Source organism: Bufo bufo, chromosome 9 (genome assembly GCF_905171765.1).
Source record: "Bufo bufo chromosome 9, aBufBuf1.1, whole genome shotgun sequence".
NCBI classification, from domain to species: domain Eukaryota; kingdom Metazoa; phylum Chordata; class Amphibia; order Anura; family Bufonidae; genus Bufo; species Bufo bufo.
The window spans coordinates 174,449,650-174,473,897 of NC_053397.1; the positions used below are offsets into that span (position 1 = coordinate 174,449,650).

At 45.7% G+C, this 24,248-nt stretch overlaps 1 protein-coding gene across 1 annotated transcript in view; it reads right to left on the reverse strand.

Annotated features, from left to right (window-relative positions):
- Window positions 1-22,539, reverse strand: part of HDAC11 (histone deacetylase 11) — an 80,823-nt gene extending 58,284 nt beyond the window's left edge. Inside the window, exons 1-2 of the mRNA XM_040408249.1 lie at window positions 22,450-22,539; window positions 6,201-6,349 (exon numbers count right to left, since the gene is read on the reverse strand). Of these exons, the coding sequence (XP_040264183.1) occupies window positions 6,201-6,349; window positions 22,450-22,451 (151 nt within the window). The 5' untranslated portion in view covers window positions 22,452-22,539. The remainder of the gene's footprint in view (window positions 1-6,200; window positions 6,350-22,449) is intronic.
- Between the last annotated feature and the right edge of the window lie 1,709 nt (window positions 22,540-24,248).

Below are 24,248 nucleotides of genomic sequence, written 5' to 3' on the forward strand. Positions count from 1 at the left end.
CAACCATGCAGAAGGCAGAGACACTGCCACTGCATGCTCTAACAGCAACACGTTGCCGCGGGCAACCGCAAGTGTAGCTACAGTGTCACAGCGCACACCATAGGCCGTGACAAATACACCCCAAAACACATTGCCCTACTTCTTCTGAGTACAGCGATACCACATGTGTGACACTTTTTTGCAGCCTAGGTGCACAAAGGGGCCCAAATTCCAATGAGTACCTTTAGGATTTCACAGGGTATTTTTATGCACTTGGATTCCAAACTACTTCTCACGCTTTAGGGCCCCTAAAATGCCAGGGCAGTATAAATATCCCACAAGTGACCCCATTTTGGAAAGAAGACACCCCAAGGTATTCCGTGAGGGGTATGGTGAGTTCATGTAAGATTTTATTTTTTGTCACAAGTTAGTGGAAAATCTTATATGAACTCGCCATGCCCCTCACTGAATACCTTGGGGTGTCTTCTTTCAAAAATGGGGTCAATTGTGGGGTATTTATACTGCCCTGGCATTTTAGGGGCCCCAAGCATGATTAGTAGTTTGGAATTCAAATGCGTAAAAATACCCCTTTTTTGACATTTTGGGCTAACTAAATTTAGGGGGTATTCCTCTGAGACTACCCAGGAAAAAGAGCACACCTGCCTAGTAAAAAGGAGTGTTTGCGAAGTAAAGCTGCGATCGCTAATAAAGATCCAAAAAGCTCAAAAGTGATCTTTATAGCGCCGCAGCGATTTTACGGTGTTTTTGCAGTGATCATAAAAAAAAAATTCTGCCACTGCGGTGGGGCGGACTGAACGCAAGTGTGGGCACAAGATCAAGCCTGATCGGGCGAACACTGAGTTTTTTTGTAGAGCCTAAGGTGACCCTAATGTACTGATATAGATCTGATTGCGATCAGTCTTGATCACTTACAGATACTATATAGTACTAGTGCTGATTAGCGACAGCGATGACGCTAATCAGCGACTAATCAGTGACTGCGGTGTGGTGGGCTGGGCACTAACTACCTAACAAGTAGCTAACTAAATGGCGGTGATAAGGGACCCTTACAGGGGGGTGATCAATGACAGGGGGGTGATCAGGGGTTAATAAGGGGTTAATAAGCGACAGGGGGGGGGGGGTGTAATGTGTGTGTGGTGCTTGGTGCTACTTACAGAGCTGCCTGTGTCCTCTGGTGGTCGATCCAAGCAAAAGGGACCACCAGAGGAGCAGGTATATCAGACGCTATTTACAAAATAGCATCTGATATACCTATTTGATTGGTTATTTTAAAAATCTACAGCCTGCCAGCCAATGATCGCTGCTGGCAGGCTGTAGTTAAACTCGTATACGGCGCGATCCTGTGAGCGCACGTTCACAGGAAATCTCAGGTCTCACGAGATGACGCCAATAGGCGTCGCTGAGACCTGAAAGCGCTGCCGTCCGGAAGCCTATCGGCATTACCGTGACGGCAAGAGGTTAAGATATGACATAAATGTCTTTGGCGTTAAAAAAACTAACAAACTTTGAATGTACAATGACGTACACAGAACATTAAAGGGGTTTTCCGAGTTATATCTATATATGTTATGGTGGCTTATAACATTATTAAAAATACATTTGTAATTTACTCACATTATTTATTCTGCAGTGTTTCTGAGTGGCCGATGCGGGTCATCTGACCTCTGACGTCATCCACCGGGCTCCGGTGGTGATGTCTCGTGTACAGGCTTCTCCCTGCCTTAGGGAGTGGCCCGGCTCTGTACACGAAACGTCAGCGCCTTGTGTGCCCGCCCCCCTCTCTCTCCTCTGGCTGCCGTGGCTCCTTTGAGGAATCGTGCATGCGCGATCCTTACCAGTGCGGCAGCGGGGCAGAACGATTCAATGTTGTGCCCGCTCCCTTCCTGTGAACCACCAGTGTGCCCGTTCCCCTGTCTCTGCGTCTGGCGATCTGGCAGCCTCAGCAAGTTACCATTGCCCTACTCCACTGGCCATTAATTTAAAAAAAAAACACCCCCAGGAACATCACAAAGTAAATCATTGTCCCTAATATAGATATAGGTATCATATAGCTTAGATAGATATAGCTGTCATATAGCTTGGATATACATATATAGATAAGTACACTGCTCAAAAAAATAAAGGGAACACAAAAATAACATATCCTAGATCTAAATTAATTAAATATTCTTCTGAAATACTTTGTTCTTTACATAGTTGAATGTGCTGACAACTAAATCACACAAAAATAAAAAAATGGAAATCAAATTTTTCAACCCATGGAGGTCTGGATTTGGAGTCACACTCAAAATTAAAGTGGAAAAACACACTACAGGCTGATCCAACTTTGATGTAATGTCCTTAAAACAAGTCAAAATGAGGCTCAGTAGTATGTGTGGCCTCCACGTGCCTGTATGACCTCCCTACAACGCCTGTGCATGCTCCTGATGAGGTGGCGGACGGTCTCCTGAGGGATCTCCTCCCAGACCTGGACTAAAGCATCTGCCAACTCCTGGACAGTCTGTGGTGCAACGTGACGTTGGTGGATAGAGCGAGACATGATGTCCCAGATGTGCTCAATTGGATTTAGGTCTGGGGAAAGGGCGGGCCAGTCCATAGCATCAATGCCTTCGTCTTGCAGGAACTGCTTACACACTCCAGCCACATGAGGTCTAGCATTGTCTTGCATTAGGAGGAACCCAGGGCCAACCGCACCAGCATATGGTCTCACAAGGGGTCTGAGGATCTCATCTCGGTACCTAATGGCAGTCAGGCTACCTCTGGCGAGCACATGGAGGGCTGCGCGGCCCTCCAAAGAAATGTCACCCCACACCATTACTGACCCAATGCCAAACCGGTCATGCTGGAGGATGTTGCAGGCAGCAGAACGTTCTCTACGGCATCTCCAGACTCTGTCACGTCTGTCACATGTGCTCAGTGTGAACCTGCTTTCATCTGTGAAGAGCACAGGGCGCCAGTGGCGAATTTGCCAATCTTGGTGTTCTCTGGCAAATGACAATGGTCCTGCACGGTGTTGGGCTGTAAGCACAACCCCCACCTGTGTACGCCAGGCCCTCATATCACCCTCATGGAGTCTGTTTCTGACCGTTTGAGCAGACACATGCACATTTGTGGCCTGCTGGAGGTCATTTTGCAGGGCTCTGGCAGTGCTCCTCCTGTTCCTCCTTGCACAAAGGCGGAGGTAGCGGTCCTGCTGCTGGGTTGTTGCCCTCCTACGGCCTCCTCCACGTCTCCTTATGTACTGACCTGTCTCCTGGTAGCGCCTCCATGCTCTTGACACTACGCTGACAGACACAGCAAACCTTCTTGCCACAGCTCGCATTGATGTGCCATCCTGGATAAGCTGCACTACCTGAGCCACTTGTGTGGGTTGTAGACTCCGTCTCATGCTACCACTAGAGTGAAAGCACCGCCAGCATTCAAAAGTGACCAAAACATCAGCCAGGAAGCATAGGAACTGAGACGTGATCTGTCGTCACCACCTGCAGAACCACTCCTTTATTGGGGGTGTCTTGCTAATTGCCTATAATTTCCACCTGTTGTCTATCCCATATGCACAACAGCATGTGAAATTGATTGTCACTCAGTGTTGCTTCCTAAGTGGACAGTTTGATTTCACAGAAGTGTGATTGACTTGGAGTTACATTGTGTTGTTTAAGTGTTCCCTTTATTTTTTTGAGCAGTGCAGCTTTGCTGCAGCATGTAAACAAAGAAAGAATAACAGAACTATGCAAAGGTGTAAGTATGAGTTTTTCTCTTAAGAAATCAAGCTTAACTAATAGCTTAACTAATGTATATATACAGTACAGACCAAAAGTTTGGACACACCTTCTCATTCAAAGAGTTTTCTTTATTTTCATGACTATGAAGGCATCAAAACTATGAATTAACACATGTGGAATTATATACATAACAAACAAGTGTGAAACAACTGAAAATATGTCATATTCTAGGTTCTTCAAAGTAGCCACCTTTTGCTTTGATTACTGCTTTGCACAATCTTGGCATTCTCTTGATGAGCTTCAAGAGGTAGTCCCCTGAAATGGTCTTCCAACAGTCTTGAAGGAGTTCCCAGAGATGCTTAGCACTTGTTGGCCCTTTTGCCTTCACTCTGCGGTCCAGCTGACCCCAAACCATCTCGATTGGGTTCAGGTCCGGTGACTGTGGAGGCCAGGTCATCTGGTGCAGCACCCCATCACTCTCCTTCATGGTCAAATAGCCCTTACTTTCAAAGTTTTCCCAATTTTTCGGCTGACTGACTGACCTTCATGTCTTAAAGTAATGATGGCCACTAGTTTTTCTTTACTTAGCTGCTTTTTTCTTGCCATAATACAAATTCTAACAGTCTATTCAGTAGGACTATCAGCTGTGTATCCACCTGACTTCTCCTCAACACAACTGATGGTCCCAACCTCATTTATAAGGCAAGAAATCCCACTTATTAAACCTGACAGGGCACACCTGTGAAGTGAAAACCATTTCAGGGGACTACCTCTTGAAGCTCATCAAGAGAATGCCAAGAGTGTGCAAAGCAGTAATCAAAGCAAAAGGTGGCTACTTTGAAGAACCTAGAATATGATATATTTTTTGTTGTTTCACACTTGTTTGTTATGTATATAATTCCACATGTGTTAATTCATAGTTTTGATGCCTTCAGTGTGAATCTACAATTTTCATAGTCATGAAAATAAAGAAAACTCTTTGAATGAGAAGGTGTGTCCAAACTTTTGGTCTGTACTGTATGTCCTGATGAGATTTATAAGTTTTTTCCCCCATAACTCGGACAACCCTTTAAAGGGGTTGTCCAATGGGGCAAAAAATGTTGTGCTCATAGAGGTTTTAAAGGGGTTTTCCAGGAGTACAATATTGATGACTTATTCTTGGGATAAGTCATTAATATATGATCATGGGGGAAGGGGGGACGACGACAATTCCCAGTACCCCCAATGATCAGCTGTTTATAAAGAGGCTCCAGGGAGCGCTGCGGCTTCTTTCTAGACCAGTGAAGTCACATTCATCAGTCACATCGCCTACGTGCAGACTGGGCCTGGGCTGCATCACCAAGCATACCTGCTAGGCAATGAACAGCGCTGTGCTTGGTATGCTGTGAGGAGGCCACAGCACTCACTGGAGCGACACAACCTCATCAAACAGTTGGTGATTGGTGTCGGAACCCCATAGATCAGATATTGACGACCTATCCCGAAGATAGATCATCAATATTGTACTCCTGGAGAATCACTGGTTGAGTTGGGTGACTACTGTGGCCATTTCCTGTGTGTCCAAGATTGGACCAGAAAGCAAAGACAAGCAGGGACCAAGTAAGCGTTGGAACGGCAGTGTCAGGGAATCAGTGAGGGTGAATATCGATTTACTAAACATTTTGCACAATTAAAGAGGTTGTCCCACCAAAAATTTTCTACAATGGAATTCATGTGTACAGCGCCACCTGTGGTGTATTTTTCTCATTTCTCTTTCCATCTTGGCGAGATGGACGCACATGCTCAGTTCTATCCTTCAACTGCTCCAAGCTGCAGCAAATGGACACGCTCCCTGAGAAAGGACAAGCCCACTGAGCTGCCAGCCTGAAATAAATCTAGGAGAGCAACTAGCGCAATGAATGTGGAGATCTCTGGATCCATGTGAGGCACAGGGCTGGTTCTAGCTTTGTTATAAAGAGACTCAGAGTCATGTACTATATGATGTCTGATTTTATTTTTTTACATTAATCGTGGGATAACCCCTTTAACATAAACTGTTCATATCTTCTACATCTTACTGTTATAATTAAAGGGGTTGTCGCTTTTTTCAGCAAATGTCATTTATGCTGTAGAGAAAGTTATTACAAAGCACTTACTAATGTATTGTGATTGTCCATATTGCTTCCTTTGTGGGCTTGATTTATTTTTCCGTCACATTATACACTGCTCATATCCAGGGGTTATGGCACCACTGCAGAGCAGATATGAGCTGACTGGGATAGACTTTTCCACTTTTTCCTATAATGTGCAAGCGCGACCACTGCTGGATTGCACAGTGTATAATGTGATGGAAAGATGAATCTAGCCAGCAAAGGAGGCAATATAGACGATCACCATACATTAGTGTCTTGTTTGAACTTTGTCTACATGATAAATGCCATTCGCTGATGTGTGACAACCCCTTAACTTTCTCTTAAAATAAGTAAAATAAAAATTTACCCCTGAGAAAATTGATAATTTTTCCCCATTTGCCAGAGTCAAACGGATGAAGCTTCTCGAGTCCAATAAATGTGATGTTATAATCACTGGAATATACAATCGGCCAGCGACTTGCAGGGATGTCTTGATACAGTTTTGTTTCATGCGGCCTAGAAAAAAAAAAAAAGTCATAATCCTTTAATGTGTATAAGATTACTATTCTCTTGGTGGCCTCAGAATAGGTCCACACTGGACGGAATTGCTATGAATTTGTGTAGCAGCAGGCAAATGGGTGACATTTTACAAACCTCATCCACATGCTGTGGAAATTTTCCTTGTGAAAACTGACCAGCAGTGCGGATTTTAATATCTGAAGCGGGTAAATTTCTGTTTCACGCATTTTACCCCTTTCAATGTAGAAGGGGAGAAATCCCCAGTGAATTCATAACAAGATCTACTGCATGTGAACCTACCCTTATTCTGTTTTCTAAAACATACGGTAAGGCCTTTTGTGTGGCCACACACCATCAGATACAACACGTGATTTTAATTCTGTTCATTAACATACATATAAAAAGCCCTGCTGGACACTACATCCACATATCCCGAGGAAGCTAACGCGAAACGTGCGTCGGGGGGTCTGGGACCTTACCTGGTTACTTAGTATATCTTACTATTTGCTTCTATCCTCTTATCTCCATACTTTGGATATGCACTTGGCACTTTATATACCATACTGTTGAAGTTTGTTACATCCTATTACTGTGACACTGTTGTATATGGGATGGTATAGGCCTTTGCTTGAGCATTTCTGCATGAGGATAGTAGTTATATCCTATTATTCTGGGAATTTGGTCCCTATTTTTGTCCTGTGTATTTTATCGGCTATGTATATGTTATTATATGTATTAATAAAGGAATTACTTATTTTCATAAACCTTTTTTGTCGTGCACAGTTTTCTGACATAATTGCATTTAAGGCGTTTTCCCGGACTAACTTTATGCTGACCTATGCTTAGGATAGGTCATCAGTTTCAGATTGGTGGGGGTCTGACTCCTGGCACCATAACTGATCAGCGATTTTGGCACTGGTACCAGATACCGCAGCTCTTCAGCAGCGATGCTGCGGATGGCGTTTGTAATGTTTCCTTGAGCTCATCCAGGGGATGTGGATTATTAGCGGACACATTGTTTTAAATTTTCCTACAGATAAAAATCGCATTTGGACAAGTCTGGAGAACGTGGTGGCCCTCACCCCTTGCTCACAGTTTGCTCCTCCGTAAACAGCTCATGAACCCGTGCCGTGAGTCCTGTGAGGTGCGGCATGTTCACCTTGTTGGAAAAAGTAAGACATTTTTTCTTATGCAGCATCACTGTTGAAGAGCCACAAGCAGTATCAGCCAACATTATCTGATGTCCGCAGAAAAGAAAAAAGAGCGAGCCGAAAATAAAAATATCACATAATTTATTTAATCAATGTGACACATACGGCACCTCACTGCCGCCGGACGTCAGATATGTAGAGCCAGTGAGATACGGTATAGTCACTTGTTACCAAGGTGTGACGTTATGCTGTCTCTGAGGAGCAGGTAAGGTCAGCTTGGTACAGTGTTCACAGACTCCTCCTGTCCACGCGGACACAGAGAGGCAACAAGCTGAGGGAGCCTTTTCACTGCCCGGGAAGACTGCCACCAGCTTCTCGTTTGATATAAGCCCGGTCCGCTAACGGGAATATATAGGGTGAGAAACCAACCCGCAGTAGCGTATAAATAGGCCGAAACACGGACGTGGGGATTCGTGATCGAGATACCAGAACAGCACAAGATTAAATCATATATTTAAATTGCCTTAAGGGCTCACTAGACATAACACAATATACTCAGAAAATATATACAGTGGTCGGAGTGGTAAATACAGATGGCGTGGTACAACAGGGTTAAGCAGAACAAAAAGGTCAGTTTACCAGGCATATATGTAGTCACATGGGAGGCAGTGATGTCAGCAGGTTGCAGGTCCCTCTAAACATATGGCACGATGTGACCCCCCCCCCCTTCAGAGAAAAGACACGCCCGCTTTTTGGCACAAGTCTTTTGACCTGTAGCCTCACGCTACCGCCCTCTGGGAGGAGTTCACTCCCCCTCTTCTGGGGCTGGCAGCAAATGATCCACAAAACCGATTAGGGCTCATGGCTCCAGAACAGAATGTCGCAGGGAGGTGGTTCTGGGACCAATTGATAGGCCTGGGTTCTGGCTACCAGTAGAGTCCAAAAACTGTACCATTATTTGGTTTCTGTCGGAAGATATATATATCTCCCCTCCCTGGCATCCCACCAACAAACTATGACCACGGGCCTGTTCATCGTGGCCACAGGGACACAAATATGTATCTGGTGTATGTCTGTGATGGACAAAAACTTTGCCCTGAATGGATAGGGTACCACTAGCTGTCAGTCCCTAGGCCATGCCTCCGGTGATCCCGGCTGAACCGTGACCCGGTACAGCCGTCCTTGGTCCAAGACCACCCGCTTGAGGTCTGAGTCCGAGGGAGGCTGTGCCGCCTGCTCCTTGAGAGCGTTCAGGCTGGCATCAGCCACTAACGCCGCCTGAAACTCCTGACCGGACGTGGCCAGAATAGACAAGACTGCCACGTCCTCGGGACCTGTCTCCTGGCCTCCATCTGACTCGGCAGCCACTTGGTTGGAGGGGGGAAAGCCATCAGACCCCTGAGGGGCCACAGCACTCCCACTGCGCGTGACAGCAGCTGGCAGTGCCTGCTTCCCCTCGGCTTCCGACTAAGTCGCCAGTCCAGACGGACTAACCTGGCCCTCTGACATCCCAGTTGTGGAGGAACCCTACACTGAGGCTTTACCTGGGAGCCCTACTTCTCCTGGGAGAGCCCTGACCTCATTTGTATCCTCCTCCTCCGCAGCAGCAGTCTGCCCCCTGCTTGTCCCCTCAGTCACAACTGAAGACAACAGGTTCCAGCATGCTTGCTGGCCACAGCCTGGGGCCTCAGCACAGCTGGCGTGAATGACCCCCTCCCCACTGAGGGGAGAGGCACACATTACATCCCCCACCCCCATCAACAGGGATGCTATGAACATTAACAGTATCAACAGGGGTGGACATGGCATCACATTCTGGGGGATCGTACCTCGGGGTGTCAATGGCCACATACTTAGACACAAGGCGGCTTGTGTCTAAGTATGTGGCCATTGACACCCCGAGGTACGATCCCCCAGAATGTGATGCCATGTCCACCCCTTTTGATACTGTTAATGTTCATAGCATCCCTGTTGATGGGGGTGGGGGATGTAATGTGTGCCTCTCCCCTCAGTGGGGAGGGGGTCATTCACGCCAGCTGTGCTGAGGCCCCAGGACCATCCCCAGCAGAACACTGGCAGGGATTGTTGCGGATACCCCCACCTCCCTTACTCCTCGACCGGCGCCCCACTCCAAATAGACCTTGGCAACGGGCAGCTCCGGTTCTATTCCTCCAATCCCGGAGACAGTAAGGTATCTCCCGTGCAATAAATCATGTGGTGCCACCAGTTCAGGCCGTACCAGAGTCATCTCAGTGCCGGTGTCTCTAAATCCCATGGCCATGGCCTGGCCCACGGTGACTGGTTGAAAATTGTCAAGGGACCTCCACTACCCCCTCTCACACACAACACAGTGGACGGTTTCTGGGTCGATGACTGGGATGGGACCCTTGGGCGCTGTGGACACATGGCCTTGAAGTGTCCTGGCTGCTTACATAGGTGGCAAAGTCGGGGTTCCCCCACTGACATGGAAAGTGAAGCAGGAGCCGGTGCCCACTTGGGTCTAGGGTCAGTGTGTGTCTTACCCCCTCTCCAGCAGACAGGTTTCCGGGCCTCTGAAGTCCTGTTATTGGTGTACTCATCGGCCAGCGCTGTTGTCGCGGAGGCCCCCTTTGGCTTCTGGTGACGGAGGTACTGCTGGAGGTTCTCCGGGCAATTCCACAAAAACTGCTCCGTGGCGATGAGCTCCTTCAGCTGCTGGACGGTGGTGATCTCCAATCCTGTGGTCCATTGATCAACGCAAGGCCCGCATGTGATCGGCCGAGCTCTGGGTAGGACCCCGCTGCAAACTTCACAGCTTTTTCTGGTACGACTCAGGGGTCAAGTTGTACTGCTGGACCAGAGCCTGCTTGATGTCCTCATAGCTCAGGATGGTCTCGCTGGGCAGGTACCCGAAGATTTCAAGGGCTTTTCCCCTGAGACGTGGCGGGTCCTCCGGCAGCTGGTACTGATGGCAGGCTGTCTCAAATGCCAACAAGAAAGTGTCCAAGTCCCCATCTTTGTCCAGCAGGGGAAAGTCCTCCGCCCGTAGTCTTGGAATCCAGATTTCTGGAGACTTACATTGGGCTGAGGAGGGCTGCTGGAGTTGGAGCACTCGCAGCTGATGCTCACGCTCGGCCTGCTTGCGACGCTCTGCTGCCTCTGCTTGCTCGCAACGTTCGGCAGCCTCTGCTTGCTCAAGACGCTCTGCAGCCTCTGCTTGCTCAAGACGCTCTGCAGCCTTCGCTTCCTCGTGATGCTCTGCCGCTGCTATTAGGATCTTGTAGGCATCCTGGAAATGGTCCAGGAAATGGCTGGGGGATGGGCAGATGGGGCGCAGCCCACCACGGGCCTCACCGCCGGTAACTGGCTCCTTGGGGAGCTTTGACTGTGCTCCCCCTCGACTTGAAGAAAGTCGCCTTCCACCTCCTCTCTCCCCTGTGCTATATGACATCAGATGGCTGGTGTGGGAACATGGCTGACATTAAATAATAATCCATATCCCTCACAATCAAGAATAGCAAAAATTACAAGTATTTAAAAATCAGCATTGCTCTAAACTATTGAAGGGAAAAATCCCAATAATACAGAGTGCACCCTGGTGGTGCACTCTGTGTCTCTAAAGATATGTACCAAAAAATGACCAAAATTAAATAACAAAATTGAGAAAGCAAAAAATGAAAAAGGGAATAATGTCATATAAATGAAGCTGTGGTGACAAAAATCGTATGTGTATAGTGACAAAATATGAGTTACTTAAGTAACATAATCCGATGTGCAATTGAGTAAGATGTCGCACTAAGAACACTCAAACGACACCAGGTGCTCCTGTAAATTGAGGCCACTCACTCAATTTAGAAAAGCATATACGTATATAGGTGAACAGGGCACTCAAGGATAGCTGCGACCGTGTATTTTAAGCAAAGATGAGCTTTATTGATAATATAAATATATTTGATGCATAAAACAATCAAGAATGCAGTAGAATAAATAGGTTATTAACAAATAAATATAATGAATATTCGACAGAGCAAAGGCTATTATTCGATTAATCAGCAAATATTCAATAGTCCAATATTGTAAATCTTGGATCCAATGATTGTGAACATCCAAAGACTTGTTTGCAATAAGTCTATTCGTTTTTTACTTTCATATTGAGACAACAGTCATATGCTTTGCAGTTACTCAAATAGTCGCGGCGGCGTCCCGCCAAAGCGACGTGAATGGCAGCAACTCACTGCTGAAAAGCTTGCAAGCGAATTAAGTCCATTACCTTTGTATCGACCAAGTGTTCGCCCGAAATAATCACAAGAGCCTTCAAGTGTACTTACTCCCAGGATCTGCCTTTAGATATTTGTAGCAGTATTCAATCAGGAGATTAAAGCCGGCTCTCTGTTCGGTTATGGTCGATTTGATGGTAAGGTAGGTTTTTCAGTACAAAGATGGGGTGTAGCACCAGACGCGTTTCGGGGTCCAACCCCTTCCTCAGTGGTATGCTTCACCCCATCCATAACCCCTCTTTTATACTGGATGTTACTTGTTTAACTTGGTCTCAATCCAATCTTCATTTCCTGTCTGTCGGTACTCAGGTGTTCCACATTGTATCACAATCACAAAGAGAGATGTCAGATGTGGAAACTAAAAAATACTTTTGCTGACTTTTGCAATACATCATATTTCTGCAATTTCACCCAGTTATATACTTTAAATTTCTACAGCCATTGATGCAAAAAACGCATCTGGACACCATGCGTTTTTAATGCGGTTTCCATGCGTTTTTTCGCATTTTCACTTAAATAAAGGTACATATTGCCCATCAACAATATATATTAATTTTAAAACATTGAGAACAATATCAAATACCATTTCTGTCTGTGATACTCTGGTATTCCACATTATATCACAATCACAAAAAGAAATGTCATATATGGAAACTAAAAAATAAAATGTCATATGTGGAACCTAAAAAATACTTTTGCTGACTTTTGCAATTCATCACATTTCTGCAATTTCACCCAGTTATATACTTTAAATTTCTGCATCTATTGATGCAAAAAACGCATCTGGACACCATGCGTTTTTGATGCGGTTTCCATGCGTTTTTTTTTTTGTTTTTTTTTGCATTTTCACTTAAATAAAGGCACATATTGCCCATCCACAATATATATTAGTTTTAAAACATTAAGAACAATATCAAATACCACTAAAAGTCTCTATTACAACTTTAAAAGATATAGACAGGATTATAATCTACCAAATGACTCCTAAATAAATATGTTAAAATGCACAAATTCTATAAAACTGTCAATATAGACATAAAAGATATAAAAATGATTCATGGTGTACTCATCGGCCAGGGCTGCTGTCGCGGAGGCCCCCTTTGGCTTCTGGTGACGGAGGTACTGCTGGAGGTTCTCCGGGCAATTCCACAAAAACTGCTCCGTGGCGATGAGCTCCTTCAGCTGCTGGACGGTGGTGATCTCCAATCCTGTGGTCCATTGATCAACGCAAGGCCCGCATGTGATCGGCCCAGCTCTGGGTAGGACCCCTCTGCAAACTTCACAGCTTTTTCTGGTACGACTCAGGGGTCAAGTTGTACTGCTGGACCAGAGCCTGCTTGATGTCCTCATAGCTCAGGATGGTCTCGCTGGGCAGGTACCCGAAGATTTCAAGGGCTTTTCCCCTGAGACGTGGCGGGTCCTCCGGCAGCTGGTACTGATGGCAGGCTGTCTCAAATGCCAACAAGAAAGTGTCCAAGTCCCCATCTTTGTCCAGCAGGGGAAAGTCCACCAAGTTAAACAAGTAACATCCAGTATAAAAGAGGGGTTATGGATGGGGTGAAGCATACCACTGAGGAAGGGGTTGGACCCCGAAACGCGTCTGGTGCTACACCCCATCTTTGTACTGAAAAACCTACCTTACCATTAAATCGACCATAACCGAACAGAGAGCCGGCTTTAATCTCCTGATTGAATACTGCTACAAATATCTAAAGGCAGATCCTGGGAGTAAGTACACTTGAAGGCTCTTGTGATTATTTCGGACGAACACTTGGTCGATACAAAGGTAATGGACTTAATTCGCTTGCAAGCTTTTCAGCAGTGAGTTGCTGCCATTCACGTCGCTTTGGCGGGACGCCGCCGCGACTATTTGAATAACTGCAAAGCATATGACTGTTGTCTCAATATGAAAGTAAAAAACGAATAGACTTATTGCAAACAAGTCTTTGGATGTTCACAATCATTGGATCCAAGATTTACAATATTGGACTATTGAATATTTGCTGATTAATCGAATAATAGCCTTTGCTCTGTCGAATATTCATTATATTTATTTGTTAATAACCTATTTATTCTACTGCATTCTTGATTGTTTTATGCATCAAATATATTTATATTATCAATAAAGCTCATCTTTGCTTAAAATACACGGTCGCAGCTATCCTTGAGTGCCCTGTTCACCTATATACATAATCCGATGTGCCCAACTTTCAGCATCTTTTGTGACTTGTGGGTAATATAAAAAAAACAAAAAACAATCCACTTGCTGTTTACCTTGTATACTATCGCTGGAGGCGGGCTACTTTTTCATGGGCCACCATGTATTCCGGTGCCAAAACAGCTTATACGCAGTCGGACCCATATAGATCCGATATTGATGACCTATCCTAAGGTCTTCTTAAACCCATTTTTGAGAAAGAACAGTTTGAACAATAAATGTATCAAGGCTTGGCATTCGAGTCAGACTGTATGTGATTGATTTATTAGAGCAAAAAATGAGGTTTGAACCCTATGGTAACCTAGGACAGAGCAATAAAACATTGTGAAACTCATGCACACACCAAATCAAGGCTACTTTCACACTAGCGGTTTTTTTGCGGATCCGTCATGCATCTGCAAAAACGCTTCCGTTACAATAATACAACTGCATGCATCCTTCATGAATGGATTCGGTTGCATTATGTCTTCTATAGCCATGACGGATCCGTCTTGAACACCATTGAAAGTCAATCCGTTTTCTATTGTGTCAGAGAAAACAGATCCGTCCCCATTGACTTACATTGTGTGCGAGGACGAGTCCGTTTGGCTCCGCTTCGTTTTGGTGTCCGCCTTCAGAGCAGAATGGTGACTGAACGGAGGCAAACTGATGCATTCTGAGCGGATCCTTTTCCATTCAGAATGCATTAGGGCAAAACTGATCCGTTTTGGACCGCTTGTGAGAGCCCTGAACGGATCTCACAAACAGAAAGCCAAAACGCTAGTGTGAACGTAGCCTAAGATTGTACAAAATGCTGTGGGGAAAAAAACACGCAGTGGTAATTTTTCCGAGGTACACATTTTAAATCTGCAACATGTCAATTCATGCTGTGACTATCCCCTGCAGATTTTACCCATTGCAATTAGGGTGAAATTTGCATCAAATCCACAGTAATATAATAAGTGAGAGCTCCAATAACTGCATGTAGTGCAATGTAATACATGGCCTGGAGAGATTTCCGAGGAAGAATATTCTCAGGTCGTCAATCATGAGAATGGACGTCATGTAATATACATATTACTCCAAGTAGAACTGTACTGTAAGGCATCCTCCACATTTCCATGTCAGTTTCACATCCATGAAAAAAAGCATCTATGTTTCATCCGTGAAGGATCCGTGTGTCCGTTTTTACCCTCTGGGCTTAGATGAAAATGAATTTCAAATGCATCTATCAGTCTTCAGTGAAAAACGGATGCAACACAGATGCCATCAGTGGGCACGATGGACCAAAGCAGTGCGTGTCTCCATGATTCTTTTTTTTACTGATCCACAGTCAAAAATACGGATGTGTGAACAGAGACATTCAAATCAATGTGTACATGTGCTGTGCTGTGGAAAATGTGGACCGCACATATCAGTGGAAAACGGAAATGTGAACGAGGCCTAATGCCTCTTTCACACGACCGTTTTTTTCCCCCCGTTTACAGGCCATTCTTTGCGTTCTGTATACGGAACCATTGATTTCAATGGTTCCGCAAAAAAAAACGGAATGTACTCCGTATGCATTCCGTTTTTCCGTTCCGTTAAAAGATAGAACATGTCCTATTATTGCCCGCAAATCACGTTCCGTGGCTCCATTCAAGTCAATGGGTCCGCAAAAAAACGGAACACAATCGGAAATGCATCCGTATGTCTTCCGTATTCGTTCAGTTTTTTGCGGAACCATCTATTGAAAATGTTATGCCCAGCCCAATTTTTTCTATGAAATTACTGTATAGGCCATACAGAAAAACGGAACGGAACGGAAACACAACGGGAACAAAAAACGGAACAACGGATCCGTTTAAAACGGACCGCAAAACACTGAAAAAGCCATACCGTCGTGTGAAAGAGGCCTAAGTCAGATGTTTGCTGGAGGTCTCTAGAGGCAGACACTTGACAATCTGTTGACTGTTGTAGCTGTTACCAAAATAAAGGGTTTGTCTGTGAGACGATCCTTTCAATGATAACAAGCAAGGAATGCAACAGCCATGAAGAATGAACGCATATGAGGCCTCATGCACACACCCGTCTGTATTTTGTGGTTCACAAACCATGTATCCACAAAATACAAATACCGGCCGGGTACATCCAGAATCTTCTTTGTAGAAATGCCTATTCTCTGCGAAATGGACACAAATAAGACATGTACTAAAACTTGAGGAGCGGCTGAACAGAAGAGGAGAGCATGCGGATGACATCCGTGTGCCATCCGCATTTTTTGCGGCCCCCATAAAAATAAATAGGTCCACAAAAATACGGTCATGAGGCCAAATTTATGTCAAAGTTTTAAAACTGTTAGGCCCCTTTCACACGGGCGAGTTTTCCCGCACTGAATCCGGACCCATTCATTTCTATGGGGCTGTGCACATGAGCGGTGATTTTCACGCATCACTTATGCGTCGCAGCATGCTCTATACTGTGCGTTTATCACGCAAGCAGGCCCCATAAAAGTGAATGGGGCTGCGTGAAAATTGCAAGCATCCGCAAGCAAGTGCGGATGCGGTGCGATTTTCACGCACGGTTGCTAGGAGACAATCGGGATGGAGACCCGATCATTATTATTTTCCCTTATAACATGGTTATAAGGGAAAATAATAGCATTCGGAATACAGAATGCATAGTAAAATAGGGCTGGAGGGGTTAAAAATAAATAAAAAATAATTTAACTCACCTTAATCCACTTGCTCGCGCAGCCCGGCTTCTCTTCTGTCTTCTTCTTTGCTGTGTGCAGGAAAAGGACCTGTGGTGACGTCACTCCGGTCATCACATGGTCCATCACATTATCCATCACCATGGTAAAAGATCATATGATGGACCATGTGATGACCGGAGTGACGTCACCACAGGTCCTTTTCCTGCACACAGCAAAAAAGAAGACAGAAGAGATGCCGGCTGCACGAGCAAGTGGATTAAGGTGAGTTAAAAAAAAAATTAACCTCTCCAGCGCTATTGTACTATGCATTCTGTATTAAGAATGCTATTATTTTCCCTTATAACCATGTTATAAGGTAAAATAATACAATCTATCCAGCACCCAACCCAAACCCGAACTTCTGTGAAGAAGTTCGGGTCTGGGTACCAAACATGCCGATTTTTCTCAAGCGAGTGCAAAACGCATTACAATGTTTTGCACTTGCGCAAAAAAATCGCGCATTTTCCCGCAACGCACCCGCCTAATATCCGGGCAAAAAACATGACGCCTGTGTGAAAGAGGCCTTAGGCCTCTTTCACACGAGCGAGTTTTCCGCGAGGGTGCATTGAGTGACGTGAACGCATAGCACCCGCACTGAATCCTGACCCATTCATTTCAATGGGTCTGTGTACATGAGCGTTGTTTTTCACGCATCTTTTCTGTGTTGCGTGAAAATCGCAGCATGTTCTATATTCTGCGTTTTTCACGCAGCCCTGGCCCCATAGGCCTCTTTCACACGAGCGTGTTCGGATAAGGTCCGGATGCGTTGCGGCAAACCTGCGCGAGTAGGTATCCAATTGCAGTCAGTTTTGACTGCGATTGCGTTCCGTTATTCAGTTTTTATCGCGCAGGTGCAATGCTTTTTTTTTCAGGTTTGGGTTCATGGTTGTGTAGATTGTATTATTTCCCATTATAACATGGTTATAAGGGAAAATAATAGCATTCTGAATACAGAATGCATAGTACAATAGCGCTGGAGGGGTTAAAAAATAAATAATAATAATTTAACTCACCTTAATCCACTTGTTCGCACAGCCGGCATCTCTTCTGTCTTCTTCTTTGAGGAATAGGACCTTTGATGACGTCACTACGCTCATCACATGGTCCGTCACATGATCCATCACCATGGTGATAGATCATGTGACGGACCATGTGATGAGCGCAATGACGTCATCAAAGGTCCTATTCCTCAAAGAAGACAGAAGAGATGCTGGCTGAGTTAAATTATTATATATTTTTTTTAACCCCTCCAGCGCTATTGTACTATGCATTCTGTATTCAGAATGCTATTATTTTCCCTTATAACCATGTTATAAGGGGAAATAATAAATAACGGGTCCCCATCCTGATCGTCTCCTAGCCACCGTGCGTGAAAATCGCACCACATCCGCACTTGCTTGCGATTTTCACGCAGCCCTATTCACTTCTATGGGGGCTGCGTTGCGTGAAAAATGCACAAAATAGAGCTTGCTGCGATTTTCACGCAACGCACAAGTGAAGCGTGAAAATCACCACTCATGTGCACAGCCCCATAGAAATGAATGGGTCCGGATTCAGTGCGAGTGCAATGCGTTCAACTCACGTATTGCACCCGCGCTGAAAATTTGCCCCCTGTGAAAGGGGCCATAGAAGTAAATGGGGCTTCAGTGAAAAACGCATAACACCCGCAAGCAAGTGCGGATGCAATGCGTTTTTCACTGATGGTTGCTAGATGTTGTTTGTAAACCTTGAGTGACGTCATCCCAGGTCCTTAAACTATAGTTAATGCTCTCCACAGGTCCTATACAGTAAAAGAGTCAGACGGAGATGCCCGCATCGCGAGCAAGTGGATTAAGGTGAGTTAAATGATTTTTTATTTTTTTTAACCCCCTCCAGCCCTGTTTTACTTAGCATTCTGTATTCAGAATGCTATTATTTTCCCTTATAACCATGTTATAAGGGAAAATAATAAGGTTCGGGTCTCCATCCCGATCGTCTCCTAGCAACCGTGCGTGAAAATCGCACCGCATCCGCACTTGCTTGCGGATGCTTGCGATTTTCACGCAACCCCATTCATTTCTATAGGGCCTGCGTTACGTGAAAAACGCACAAAGAGGAGCATGCTGCGATTTTCACGCAACGCAAAAGTGATGCGTGAAAATCACCGCTCGTGTGCACAGCCCCATAGAAATGAATGGGTCAGTATTCAGTGCAGGTGCAATGCGTTCACCTCCCGCATCGCATCCGCGCGGAATACTCGCTCGTGTGAAAGGGGCCTAAGGCGTAACGGATTAGGTCCAGGTGCATTCGTTGAAACTCGCACTATTTTGTAAGCAAGTTCAGTCAGTTTTTTCTGCAATTGCGTTCAGTTTCTTCCGTGCGGGTGCAATGCATTTTGATGCGTTTTTCACACTCATGATAAAAAAACTGAAGGTTTACAAAAAACAACTCCTAGCAACCATCAGTGAAAAACGCATTGCATCCGCACTTGCTTCTAGATACAATGTGTTTTTCACTGAAGCCCCATTCACTTCTATGGGGCCAGGGCTGCGTGAAAAACACAGAATATAGAACATGCTGCGTTTTTCACGCAACGCAAAACTGATGCGTGGAAAAAAAAACGCTCGTGTACACAGAACTATTGAAATGAATGGGTCAGGATTCAGTGCGGGTGCTATGCGTTCACGTCACGCATTGCACCCGCGCGGAAAACTCACTCGTGTGAAAGGGGCCTAAGGGGAAGATTTATCAAGACTGGTGCTTTCTGCTCTGGTCTTGATATCCCCTGCTGGAGGATGCACCTAATTTATGATCCGGCAGTCCATGCGCGTAAACAGAAATCTACGACTACTCAGAGCTGCCGTCGATTTCTGGCCTTTATTTGCACCAGAAAACTGGTGTAAATGAAGATAAAATTTTCCTAAGCTGTTGGTCACGTCCCTTTCCCCGCTCTTGCCACTCGTAAAAAGAGGCACTTGCAACTTTTCATGAAAAAGTCACATTTAAAAAGTCACTTTTCTGGAGCAAGGGAGATGATAAATCTCCCCCTTAGTATACAATTAATATTGTTAAACTGGAATATCCCTTTAAGGCCTTATGCACACGCGCGTTACGTGCATTGGGGACTGCAACGGATCCAGACCCATTCAACTCCGTAGTGGTTCCGTGCCGCACTGTACCTTCCGAATTGCGGACCCATTCAAGTGAGATTGCATCTGTGGACCCGCTGTTTGCAGGCCGTAAAAAGGGCCACGGCCGGGTGCATGTGGCCTAAAGGGGTGTTTTGGGATTTTAATGTTGATGACCTATCTTCAGGATAGGTCACCAATATCAGATTGGAGGGGGGCGACTCCCGGAACCCCCTCCGATCAGCTGGTTGAAGGCCACGTTCTGTGCAAGCGCAGCCTTCATTGTTTACCTGCTTGCCGTTGACATCGCGGTGATGAGCGGGTGTAATTACAAGCCGTCCCATTAATTCACTTGAATAGAAAGGAGCCGTCCTATTGAAGTGAATGGGACGGCTTGTAATTACACCCGCTCACCGCTGCGTATGACCAATGCTAATGTGAGGCCAATGACAGGGCATGTAGAGGGCATGTCACACAGTCCAGCGGGCACCATAATCAGAGGAGAAGGGAGCTTGCACATATCAACATGGGTTCCTGGTCTTGGAGGACCCTTGTAACAGCAAACTGGCGCACTTTACCCCTGCTGGCCTAGATTTCATTTTCAGGCACACAGACCTCCCGAGGAGGCTCCAAAATTATGTCCCTCTTAATTATTTTGTTACGTTGAACACCAGCAAGATTTCTGCTTTAAGGGACCTGCAGAACGCATATTAAACCGACCACAGTACCTTACAGTATCCCCCAGTGTGTTGCTAATCATGATTTTCTTTCCTCATTCTGTCTCCTCATATTTGTTAAAAATCGCAGTTTTTTTATCTTCAATAATAGTTAAACAGCGCTAGAAGGGCAAAAAAGCACCAAAAACATAGAAAAGGTGAACGCGGCTTATAGACAAATGCCGTAAATAATGCCGTAATTTCTACATTAACATAAACGATAACATTAAATCCAACACTGTATATATAAGCATAATCCCTTTAAAAATCGCAGTTTTAATGTCTGTTGGCGCCTCCTCCAAGTCAGGCTTGACGTCAAGGGGGTGTAACGTTACATTACCCTACTTCGTGAGATTTCCCTACCTCCTTACTTCCGGTTGCACCGCTAATGATGTGAGGAGGCGTTCCTGACTTTTGACAATCTGCGCATGCGCAAACGTACAGTTTATGGAAAAATCTCACAGCGGAGTTTAGCTGCAGTGTCAGACTGCGCATGCGCCGGAGAGCCTCAGTAGGGAAATATTACGGCCCCATTGAAGTGAACGGGTACGCACCCGAGCCACAAAAACTGCGGCTCGGATGCGGACCCGAAAAACGGTCGTGTGCATGAGGCCTAAAACAGCGTTTTTAACACGTATGAAGAAACACAAAGAGGAAAGAAAAACATGATTAGGGTGGGTTCACACTAGCGTTATGGAGTCCGTTATAACAGGGTTATAACGGAACATAACGGAATCTATAGGATGGAATGCAAAAGGAAGCCCGTTATGCAAGACGGAAAACAAAGTCCTGTCGACAGGACTTTGTTTTCCATCTTGCATACCAGGAACCAGATGGATCAGTTTTGATTCCCATAGACTTCTATTAGGAAGGAGAGCAAACGGAATGCCTTTTAAAGGCGTCCGTTTTGCATTCCGTAATAATGCAAGTCTATGGGCAGCAAAACGGGTCCGCCCTTCTGTCTTATGGATTCCGTTATAACGGAAAGCCATAACGGACTCCATAATGCTAGTGTGAACTCACCCTTAGCAACACTCTGGGGGATACTGTAAGGTACTGTGGTCGGTTTAATATGCGTTTTGCAGGTGACAGGTTCCCTGTAAGGCCTCATGCACATGAATGTTGTTTACGTCCACAGATCTGAGCTGCATTTTTTGTGGCTCAGATGCAGACCCATTCACTTTATTGTACAGCACTCCGTGTACAGTCCGCATCCGTACCTCTGTCCGGGGGCCCAGCAAAAAAATAAAACATGTCCTATTCTTCACAGACAAGGATACAACTGGTCTATTGAGGGCAAAGTGCAGAATCCCATGGCCGGTATCTGTGTTTTGTGGATCTGCAAAGCACGGTACAGCCGTGTGCATGAGGCCTAAGACTTATTACTAAATCCCCCATGTGTGGATTTCCGTATAGTCCTTTGGGGACAGTGGCATAAATTCCTGCCTGTATGACTATGCCATAAGCTCACAGTCCACCTTTTATAACATGGTTGAACGCTCCTCTTTTATTGCTTTCATGTATGTTCCCTCCTGTCTTGCACATTGTGTTTAGACTCCGTTCATATCTGCGCCTTGGTTCTGATTTATAATGTGCAGATGTGAATGTGAACAGAGCCTTAATTTGCATCCCTAATGCTCGAGGGAGCATTTATACTGCATTTCTTACATCCCCGCTTCTTCTTTTATAAAGTCTACAGGCCCAAATGCTTGTATTGACAGCCCTGCAGCCTCCCTGTGAATACACAGCGCCTGCCTTTCTATGTGGAAGTCATCCAGCACCTTACTAACAACATTTGCCTGCACACTGATTGCCCAGCGACCTTCCTTCCCATATGCTGTGAGGCTGCCTGCATGCCCCTTCCTCCTGTCTGTCTACATACAGACCACTCGCTCGCCCCGAATACAACACATCCCCCCCTTCTCTGATTACTCACATGTTGTTTCCTTCCTTAGGGCTGCGCTCCTCCTCCAGTGCATGACGTCAGACAGGAGGCGGGGTTATGCACTTGTCAGGATGACATCACCCGTTTCTGGTACACAGTACACACACAGAGAGCAGGCTGCTGCTGTCCTCTGTACGCTCGGGTGAAATGTTTGTCACCCAATTTTTTAAGGGAAAGGTGGAACACATTCCCAATAATTTATCCCAGAGAACTGGGAACTCCAGATGTTGGCTGAAAGTCTATGAGAAACGTGAAAAGCAGACCACACAATCTTTTTTATATATATTTTTTTTTCCGCACAGAAATTGACCTGTTGTGTGGATTTTGAAATCTGCAGCACGTCAATTTTTTGAGCGGATTTTTAGTGTGAGATCTGGATCCGTTATTTTAGGCTGGTTTCATATCCCCGATTCATTTCCTGTTCTTCTTATCTATCATAAGAACAGAAAAAAACTAAAACAGATCCTGTGTATCGGTTTTGCACATTTGGAATCCGCATGCAGTACTTTTTTTGCGTCTTAAAAAAAATGGATCTCAGACAGAAATGGCTCAAACGGATGCCAAATCTGTAAAACGGATGCAACAGGATCCGTTTTTTCCCCTGATGAGAAACCAACTTAGGCTACTTTCACACTTGCAGCAGGACGAATCCGACAGGCTGTTCACCATGTCGGATCTGTCCTTCCACTATTTCGCCGTGCCGCCGCTCCGTCCCCATTGACTATAATGGGGACGGGGGCGGAGCTCCGGCGGTGCACGGCGAGAGCCGCCGGACTAAAAAGTCGGACATGCAGGACTGCGAAATAGCAGAAGGACGGATCCGACGTGGTGAACAGCCTGTCGGATCCGTCCTGCCGCAAGTGTGAAAGTACCCTTAGGCTACTTTCACACTGCCGTTTCTGGGTCCGCCTGTGAGATCCGTTTCAAGGCTCTCACAAGCGGCCCAAAACGGATCCGTTCAGCCTCCACTCTGCTCTGGAGGCGGACACTAAAACGCAGCTTGCATCGTTTTGATGTCCGTCTGACGAAACTGAGCCAAACGGATCCGTCCTGACTTACAATGTAAGTCAATGGGGACGGATCTGTTTTCACTGACACAATATGGTGCAATTGAGAACGGATCCGCCTCCCATTGACTTTCAATGCAAGTCTAAATGGATCCGTTTGCATTATCATGAACAATGCAAACGGATCCGTTCTGAACGGATACAATCGTTTGCATTATAGGTGCGGATCCGTCTGTACAGATACCAGACGGATCCGCACCTAAACGCAGGTGTGAAAGTAGCCTTAGGGCTCGTTCACAAGAACGTGTGAAGCCCGTGGTCTGCAATGCACGGGCACCGTCCATGGGGCAGGCGCATGGGGATCGCAGACCCATTCCCTTGAGTGGGTCTGCGATTCTTCCGTTCCGCAAAAAGATAGAGCAAGTTCTATCTTTTTGCGGTGCGGACTGCGGAAGCACGGAACGGAACCCCAGAAAGCACTCGGTAGTGTTCCATATCTCCGGATTTGCGGACCCATTGAAATGAATGGGTCCGCCATCCGTGATGCGGAATGACCACGGAACGGTGCCTGTCTATTGCGGATCCTCAAATGCGGTCCGCAATACAGCATCGGGCAGCACACGTTCGCGTGAACGAGCCCTTACACGAAAAAAATTCTTTTGGTTCAAAAGCGCAGAGAAATATGCATAAATGACACTGCTGTGTGCATGATTTCCTGCAGATGGGCATCTACACGAGAAGCCAAACTGTCATTCACTGGGACTAGTCTGCGTCATTTCCGCC